Source organism: Galeopterus variegatus, unplaced genomic scaffold, assembly GCF_000696425.1.
Source record: "Galeopterus variegatus unplaced genomic scaffold, G_variegatus-3.0.2 Scaffold4129, whole genome shotgun sequence".
Classification (NCBI taxonomy): Eukaryota; Metazoa; Chordata; class Mammalia; order Dermoptera; family Cynocephalidae; genus Galeopterus; species Galeopterus variegatus.
In genome coordinates, this window is record NW_007730240.1 from 157,303 (window position 1) to 167,449 (window position 10,147).

Consider the following 10,147-nt stretch of genomic DNA (forward strand, 5'->3'; position numbering starts at 1 on the left):
TATCTTGTGTTAGGAGGAAGATGTATCATCTAAACATGATCTGGCTCATCTCAATCACTCACCAGCTTTTCCCTCATTTCTTTCTTCACTACCCCAGCATTTTCTCATAAGAAAGTTATTTTTATTCTTAACAAGTAGATGCTATCACCACTCCTCCTTCCCTTTTAAAGTACTTTGTTACAATGCCCCAAAAAGTCTCACCTCCACCTCATTAAAACCCACAGTCTTTTATGTGGCCACTTTCTCTTTCCACCAACTCCTATTTTGAGGTCATTTAATTCAACTCGACCTTATTGAACTGTTGGTATGAGTCAGACGCATTAAGCAGGAATACAAAGGTGAACCAGGCAGTCTCTGCCCCCCAGAAGCTTATATTCTCCTCATGGAGAAACATAGAAACACAACTTAAATATTCATTCATTCATTCATTTACTCATAAAACACATTTATCATTTCATATAATCATTCAGTGAATATTTATTTAGCACCTACTCTGGGCCAAGCCAGTGTTTGTTTGGGTTTCCCCAGAAGCATACCCTGAGACAGGACTTAAGTGCAAATGGTCTATTTGGGCAGTAATTTCAGGAAATACTGGCAGGGGAGGAGAGAACGGAATGTGGCAAATAATAGGGGTTTTATCAACTGAGTTACCAGCTCAGCCCCAGAGCTGAATCCTGCTGAGGAACTCTAGGAAATGGTTTAGTACACACACCTCAGTTATCCCACCTATGGGGCAATGGAGCCAGCAATTTAGAATTTTTACACACCAACTCAGTCTTTGGTTGAGGCCTGCTCCAGGGGCTTGGTGTTAATTCCCTGGCCCTTCTGGCTTGCCATGCATATGTGAGTAAACTGGGCTCCTGTGACCAGAGAAAGCCTTCTGACACAGGTGTCGGTGCTGGTGGTTAGAAGAGGGTCCCCAATGCAGTCAAATGGTAAGAGCCAAAGGGACATGGCAGGCCACCGACAGCTAACGAACAGGCACTGTCTTAAGGGCTGAGCGTGGGGATTGAGAGGTGTGAGTGAAACAAACAAAATCTCTAGAATTTGAGAAGACAACACACAACTGCTATTAATGCTGCAAATGCTCTGTGCAGAACACCTAGGTATTAAGAAGAGCTATCAGTCTCATCTGGGCAGGGGGTGAGGAGAGGAGGCGACTAATTAATATAACACAGTGTGCTTAGTGCTCTAAAGGCCTATGTGTCAGGGTACAGTGATAGCAAAGGAGGAGGAAACAGGACAATTATCTCTGCCTGTGGAGAGAATCCAGGAAAGTTTCAGAAAGGAGATGTTGACTCATAGTGCCTCTGGGCTCTATAGAAATGTATAAAATTAATAAACGCACACTGTCTACATCTCAGAAATGAATGAATGACAGAGGCATGGTGTCTTATAACCATTGAGTTCAGGACTATCTCAGGGCTAAAGCAGGTATTAAGAAAGTCAGTGCAAGAAGTTGAAGCAACATGAGATGAAAGGCCATTATGGCAAAGTGGACACAGTCCTGGCCTTCAAGTCAGACACCTGATTTAATTCCTGCTGTCACTTTGCTTGGCAAGATACAAAACTCTCTGGTCTCTGTTTCCTCTTCTGTAAAATGGAAGGGTCCCAGAACTTGCCAAACATTCCTCCCTCACTTCTCCCACCACCACCACCTCATCGACATGAGCTTTCTTGCAACCATGAAGACAAATCTCAGCAAGTCCTTTATCCCTGTCCATATCAGTCACCAAGACTCAGTCTCCAAGGCCATGCCCTTTCCCTGGACTCTAGACCCCACATAGCTCTGACATGGCCTTTTCTAATCCCACCTCTCACTCCTTCCCATCTCTACTGTGTCCTCTGGAACTCAGTCAAGGGGCAGCAAATCCCCTTTTCCAAGACCATTTTGGTGAGACTTAAGCTTCACCTTCTTTTTCTGAATCCAACTGAACCCCGGCTCTCCCCAGTGACACTGCTTCCCCAATAGTCCTCCCAAGTTCTGGCTGTTTTCTCTCCCTCTTACCTCAGGTTACTGGGCCTAGAGGTAGGACAGATGTCCTCCTTGCTCCTCACTGCAGCTTCCAGACTGTTCTTCTCTCCCTCCCAAAACACCCAGTTTGACTCTCATCCGACTCCACAACACATCACCCCTCCTGTGCAAGTCATCCACAAACCCCAGGTCACTTGCTCTCTGTCCTTCCAGCTCAGCTCCTGACTCCCTCCCACACTGTCATAAATATTGGTGGTTTCAATGTCCCTGTGGAGGGTGCTTCCAATGCCCCAGGCCTCTCAGTTTCTTCCTCTTCTTTCCTCCAAAGATCCTGTCTACCACCCCACCTCAGCCGCCACTCCCAGTTACATTCTGGACTTTATGCAATCGTCATAATTCCAATCTCCAATCACCATCTCCTACCTTTCCAGCTTACTTCCCCTAGTATCCCAACCCCCGTGTACCTTGACCCCACTGGGAATTACCATGCATGGATTCCCCCATCTTTTCACTATCCCTCATCCTCTTCACATCTTCGCTTCCTTTCTTACCCTACTTAAACTCCACAGTCAAGCGCCATAATCAGTCCCTGCAAATATCTTCAAATCCTCACACCCATTTCTTGCCTGGCTAAACCAGTACGCTGGTCAGACCAATCCAACTCCATCTACTTCCTGTGCCTCTTTTGCAATGGGACATACCTGGTAAAAAATACACAAACCCACTGACTTGTCTCAAGGGCACCCTTAATGCTGCCTGGCAGTCATTATATTTCCCAAGTCCGTTCACTCAACCTCAACTCTATTTCACACTTTCTCTTCTCCCTTCAAACTTCACTACTTCCTCCCACCTTCTCATTCTCATTCTTATTTCAATGCCAAAAGTTAAACGATCAGAAAAAAACCCTTCTATTCTCTATAAGCTCCCACTACCACATCTACCCGCTTGTCTGCAACTTTGACATATAGATTATGTTCTCTTATTATAATGGCTGACCTGTCCTTACCCCTAGCTTAGACCAACCTCTCTCACCCTTTTAAGGCACTGCTCCTGCTATTTGCCTCTCTCACCAATCATTCACACCAGCCTAGAAACATGGTGTTCTTTTCCCCTTTTTTGAGAAAAGCCTCAACCCCATCCCCCCTTTGAGCTATCATCCTATTTCTTACCTTCTCTTTCCAACAAAACTCCTTAAATAGTGGATATTATTCACATTTCCATCACTTCACCGAAACTGCCCTTAATAGGTTTGCTAATGCTAAATCCATGTTGCTAAATCAATTCTCATTACATATCTTACTTGATCTATCAGTAACATTTGACACAGTCTGATCACATCTTCCTTCTTAAACTTCCTCCACTTGGCTTCCAGGACACCACACTCTCCTGGGTTTCTTCATTTCTTTTACTCGGGATTCCTTGCTGGTTCCGCCTCCTCCCCCTGACCACTAAACGTTGGAGTGCTCCAGAGCTCAGTCCTTGGACCCTTCTCTTTTCTATCTATAGTCTCTCCCCTGATCAGTGTATAGAGATGCTCCTACTTTGACATCTCCAGGCCAAGCCTTTCTCCTGAATCCCAATCTCTACCATAAACTGCTTACTTGACATTTCCACTTGGATATTTAATGGACATCTCAGACTGAGTCCTGACTCTTGTCACCTGACCAAACCTACTCCTCTCTCATCCTTTCCATATGAGTAAATGACACATTTTATTCTTCCAGTTGTTCAGGCCAAAAACTGTAGAGTCCTCCTTAAATAGTCTTTCTTACACGCCCAATATCTGATCCAGGAGGAAATCCTGACAATTTTGTCTTCAAAAAATGTCCAGGGCCGGCCCGGTGGCGCACTGCTACACTGCGCCGCTTGGGAAGCGCGGCAGTGCTCCCGCCGAGGGTTCGGATCCCACATACAGACCGGTTACCGCTCACTGGCTGAGCGAGGTGCGGAAGCAACACCGAGGGTTGCGATCCCGGTGCCGGTCCCGGTCCGGTACGGGCGCGACACTGAGGGTTGCGATCTGTTGCCGGTCACGAAAAAAGACAAAAAGGAAAAAAAAAATGTCCAAAACTCCGTCGTTTTTCACCTACTGCCCTGAAATCATTCTAGTCCAACAATCACCTCTCACCTGAATTGCAGCAATAACCCTGATCTCCCTGCTTCTGCCTTGTGCCCACCAGTCTATTCTCAATATAGTTTGCCAGAATGACCCTGTGAACCATAAGGCAGGTCCTATCACTCCTCTGCTCAAAACCCTTCAGAGGATTCACAGCCCATCCGGAGTAAAAGCCAAAGTCCTTCAATGACCCACAAGGCCCTACGTATCTGCTCCCCTCCACGCGCAGCACGGTGACCTCCTCCTCCCCTTTGCTCACTCTGTTCTGCCACACTGTCCTCCTTGCTGTTCCCTCTTGCCTAAACTACTCACACCCCAGTATCCAAACAGCGTGCTGTCTTACCTCCTTCAGGTCTTTACTCGAATCCCAGCCACCCTACCTAAAATTGTGATTCCCTCCCCCACCTCTAGAAACATCCTATTCCTCTTCCCTGCTTTCTTTCTCCTTAGCCCTTTTCACCAATATACTATATATATTTTACTTATCTTGTTTCTATTCTATCTCCCCCATCTAGAAGGTAATCTCCTTGAGAGGCAGAGATTTCTGTCTGTTTTACTCTGGTGCTTAGAATAGTACCTTGCACACAGTAAGTCAACAGATATTTGTTGACAGAATAAACAAATGAATGAATGAAATCATAATAATGGGGGTGGAGACCACATCTGTTCTTACTCTCCATTATATTTCTAGTGCCTAGCACAGTGCCTGGTATAGAATGGATGTTCAATAGATATTTGTAGAATGAAACAAATGAATGGAAGAAATGAATAGAATTGTTGTGAAGATTAAGACACATAAAAGATATTAAAGTGTTAATAACAGAGTTACAGGAATGAAGTTCTCATAACACAAAGTAATTTAAATTTACCACTTTCTCATAGTGGAATATTGAGTTACTTTTTAATGGGGAAAGAACAAATAGAAATAGACCGAAAATTTCATATCATGTTGTAGGTTTGTGTTAAAACAATATAAAGCCCTAATACGATGAATTCTCTCAGGGTTTTGGGTAGGGTGGCCAGGGAAGTGGCTGGAGTGAGGTGAGGCCAGCACTGACATACCTGAATGTCAGTGAACTCCCTGCCAGTGAGGAAAGTGACAAGAGGGCGTGGATGGATGAGGATGGTACAAACTTCTCTGAGTGAGGGCTGTACCCCCTTACACAAGGCAAGCCTAACAAATTTAGTGGAACTATATGGTAGCAGCAACAGATGGATCAGAAATCTACAAGGAGGGCTTTGAGATCCATGAAGGATCCCAATCTACTGGTTCTAAAACTCTCCTTAACACAGTTCATGAGGTATTCCTAAAAAACTACTACTAGAAACATAAATTAAACATCCAACCCACCCTCAGTCCTTGAGGTCAGCCTACAGATGTAAATGTGGACCCATGGGGTAAAGTGTATCCATGCGGCACTCACGTCAATTTGGATATATTATATGGTAGGTGTTTTTACTCACTCTCTGACCTTTCTTTCCACTAGTGCTGTATAGTGGCGTTATTCAGATTACAAGGTGTCTGGCATAGGCCTTCAGCAGAAACAGAGATTAAAGATCAAGCCTTCTATACAAAAGTTAGCATGGTACCTTTTCCTGTTAGTGTCTTTTTGCACAGTGACGGGGTCCACCTTTTCTCTGTGAGCTTTTGCTTGTCCTTTGGCAGGCTGAGGTAAGACCGTTTCTTTATACAAACTTAGTTAGGATTCCACCCTTTTATATATGACTCACCGGATTACTACAAAGAACCAACTAAAAGGATCCCAGAGTATTTTGATTTAAAAAAAACCTGACCTAGAAATTGCCATATAGCCACCAAGGTTTCGGCTTTGAAAGTAAGGGAAGGAATGCTGAATCATTCTGCTCCTAAGAGACAAACGGTAACACAACCTCATTTCCAGGTCAGACTCATTTTTTCTGTTTTGGTATCTGTCCCTGAGTTTGTGACTGTATTTATTTCTTAAGCCAGTTAATGATACAGACCTTTGGTTGGTCAAAGAACTTAATTCTCACGAGTGAATCTGTCATCATATAATGTCTCATCACAAAAACATTTATACATCCAATCATGATCTCCCAAACACAGAAGTTAATTACAGTAAATGTCTCATATACTCCAAATTAGCCTTTAAGGCACTTTATTCAGTCATCCAACAAACATTAACTGAAGACCTACTATGTACCAGTTATAAAGCATACATTTGAAAAATCCCAAGTTATTCAGTGGGAGAAGGGAGATAAACGTTGTAAATAGATAAATTACAATAAAATATGAGGAGTGCTATTTTAAAAAGTATGGGCAACGTTACTTGGCAGCAGATGAAAGAGAGTGACTACTTGGGTGTAGAAGAGGGAACCCAGAAAGACTTTACAGCGATGAGTGACTTGTGTTAGATTTGAAGGATGAATAAAAGTTCACCATGAAAGGGACCAGATAGGGATCTTATGCAGAGGGAATTTTAGTGAAAGGCCCAGAGCTACAGAGGGGCATGGTGAAGTCAGTGTAGGCTGATGCATGAGGTAGAGTGGAAGAGATAAGACAGAAAGGGTTTAGGACAGAATTACTGAGAGTTGGTTCTAACTCCCAGCCAGTATTATGTGCCCAGCAACACTTAATGGTGGTTGTAAGAGTTAATATGTGAAAAGAACCTAGTCCTATGCCTGGCATAGAGTAAGCACCATATACATTTTGCCATGGCTATTATTATTATGTGCACTTTTGTCACGATCACCACCTTATCCCTAGGATTGAGTATAATTAGTAAATATTTGTTGAACGAATGAATGAACTGTCTGTCTCTAAAAAGGAAATGGAGATGGATATGATTTTCATAATGCTACACCCAGCAGAAAGTGAAGGGAAGACGTTTTCTACAGGATTGCTTCAGTTACCTGATGGTCATTCCCCTCTCCCTAAGAGTCTCCCCACCCAAATCTATGCTGGGAAGGGTAGATTACTGGATTAAAAACAATAAAAATGAAACCTTGCATTTATATAACATTTTCAGTCTACTCTATAATCTTGTTTAAAATAACTGCAATCTTTAAATTTAAAAGTTTTAATCTCTTATCTGAATCCTATTTCCAGAAATTCTAATCCCTGGATTTAGTCTCCCATTACCCTCGAGAGGAAAGCTCAGGAATGAATTTAAGCAATTGGTTGAGGCACTGACCCTACCTGCTCCAAATTGGTTCCACCATCATACTCCTACACTCATCTAAAGAAACACTAGAAACAAAGGCTTTGTAAAGGTGGTATCTTAATTTCCTAAACAATAAAATTATTTTGCAAAGTCTAGCTGCAATTCAACTCAATTCAATTCTACGTATCCTGAGAAAGATAACATAGATTGGGATGTCCTAAACATATCTATTCCATACAACTGGGTTGGGAATTAGAAGAACACGTTTTTTAACTGCAGGTTTGCTACTAACTAGCTGGATAGCACTGAGGAAGTCATTTCATCTCTCTGAGGCTTAGGTTCTCCTTTGTAAAATGAAGAAATTAGAATGTATAATCTCGACGTCCTTCCCAGCTCTCACATTCTATAATTTTCAAATGGGAAATAGTATCAATATCATTGTAATTATATATTTCTATGTTCCAAAGCCAGTGAATTCTGGATTTTTTTCAGAGGAATACTTTAGTTCAGCAAATTGCCAAGTGTGTCCTATAGTTTGAATATAGAAGAAACTGGGAAATAGAGCTCATGTCTTCATTCATTCAAAAATATTTACTGAGCACCTAGTATGTGCAAGGCACTCTTCTAGTCACTATTATAGCACTGAACAGAGCAAACAAGGTCACTCTTCTTATGGAACTCACTTTCTTGTGCTTTAACTACTCCCACAACAAATAAATCTTTTGACAGTTTTGCACAGCAGAAATGGCAACCTAATAGGTTTGTTTTATGTGTTGTGATTTGTGCTGGCTACCTCTGAATTAACAAAAATTTAAAATTGCACCAAAAAAATACCTGTCTTAAAATTTTTAGAGAAAAAAAATAAAACAACAAAAAAAAATCCTGTCTTCAATTTCTCCATTGACCAAGCAAATAGCTGTGTAAATTTTCTTGTAGTTAAAAAGTAACTCCTGGTTTGTGAAAAGATTGAGATATTTTTCACACATGAATACATTTTAAGACACTAAACAAAAGGGTTTAAATGTTTCCTGCAGCACTAAAATTTAATTTTCTCTTTCTTCTAGGACTGATTATTTAAACTGGGGTTTTAGATACAGACAGCATTTTCCTACTCTTTTACAGAATTCATGATGGGTTTACAACAGGAACATGACGTAGAATTTTGGTTACTATCTCTCAAAAGACATCTTTACGAGCTGTAAAATAAATAAATAGGCAAACAAACTCATCCTGGTGGTGAAAAGATGTATATATTAAGGACTTAATCTAGATCAGTAAAACATACAGATTATCCAATTTAAATATGGTACTGAAAGAGAACTTTAAGGCTGGAGGAACCTTAACCCTTAGTTTTATAACTGAGAAACTTGAGATTCAAAGACATAAAGTGACTTGCCCATAGCAAAGCCAACATGCTTGTTAACAGCAAAGCTGTAATAAGAATCCAGGTCTGCAGATTCCCTGTTCAGGAATCTAGTTCTACATTAACTGTGAGAATTTTAGCAAAACAAGGCTAAAAAGAAGGTACCCTTTGTGTTTGAAAGACACTGCTTTAGGCTATATGTAAGGCACCTATACTATGTAGTATATTTCTCCAACAGGATATATGATCTGTCACATATGAAGGGTTTACATAAACTGTGGATGGAAGATCTGTAACTGATATATTCCACTAAGAAACGGGTCATATTTAAAATCTCTCTTGTTAGTAGCCTGTTCAGAATTTGGAATCCCTTTCCTCACCAAAGAAAAGTAACAAATTATGAGCCTATTTAACCAGATATGGTTGAAATAATATAAATAGTATCCCAAGAAGTACCATGATTTGGGCCCAACCCCCCACCCCCACTAGTCCTAGACCCCCTGAGAAGGCTGGATACCTCCAGTGAAGAACTAGAACCACTCAAAAAGCAGGCCAGTGAGAGGCTCCTAAGTCACGGATTCCTAAATCAGAGAGGGCTTGTAAGGATTATTAAGAATATCTAAAAACATACTTAATCTTTTGAGATCAGGGTCATGGATGATAACCATGTCTTACCCAAAAAATTCTGTTGGGCACAGCACTGGAATGGTCAGTGAGGCCAGAATGGTCTGTACCTGAAATCTTGGCTTTTCTGGAATCAGAATTCAACACTTTTAGAAAAAAGGATGAGTTAAAGAAACCCATCAAATGTCTACACTCCCACTTTACACTCAAGAGGTGACTCCACTGCTTCTCAGATTTCCCCCATACGTAGGTTCCTAGTTTGGGAATAATGTCCTATGTAGTGCATTACCGATACTTATATACTCCTGGAAAACTTTTTAAAACATTCATCTTAATTGCAATTTTGTAAATTTAGTATGGGGTTCTAGAAATCTCAGAGTCTAAACTGACAGGGTATCGATGCAACCAGAATTTGCAAATTTGGGCTTAGCAGCTTGATTTTCCTTGGACACCCGGGCGGCTTCAGGTGAATTTGGGTTCCTCACCAAACAAAGTCCCGTAAGCCAATTAAATCACGTTCTCAAATGCTGGCCTCTGGGCAGATGGTAGTGGTTCAAGGAAGCTGTCAAGGTTAGGGGCTTTCTCCGACCCCAAGAGGTCTCGCGGGGGATAGCGGTTGGTTTGTGGGGCCCGAAGCAGGCTTGGTTGGGGGAGGCCCGGGTGAGCGCGCTCACCCCGCCGGCTCTCTGGGACCCCGGCGCGCCTCCCCGCCCTCCCGGGGCCCGCCTCGCTCACCGAGGTGGCCGCCGACGATGGTGACGGCGATCTGGTCCATGAGCACCGCCCGGAAGCGCACGTCCTGCTCGGAGCAGCGCTGCCGGAGGGCGCGCAGGATCTGCACCTGCGGGTAGTCCTCGCGGATGCGCCGGTCCGTCAGGAACCAGAGCTGGGAGCACATGGCGGCCAGGGCGGCGGCGCCCGGCGCG

General features: G+C 42.7%; 1 protein-coding gene across 1 annotated transcript in view; it reads right to left on the reverse strand.

Moving 5' to 3' along the window:
• The window catches only part of RIMKLA (ribosomal modification protein rimK-like family member A), a 34,209-nt gene extending 24,068 nt beyond the window's left edge, over positions 1-10,141 (reverse strand). The window contains exon 1 of the mRNA XM_008586813.1: positions 9,957-10,141. Coding sequence (XP_008585035.1) covers positions 9,957-10,119 — 163 coding nt within the window. The 5' untranslated portion in view covers positions 10,120-10,141. The remainder of the gene's footprint in view (positions 1-9,956) is intronic.
• Positions 10,142-10,147: the final 6 nt, after the last annotated feature.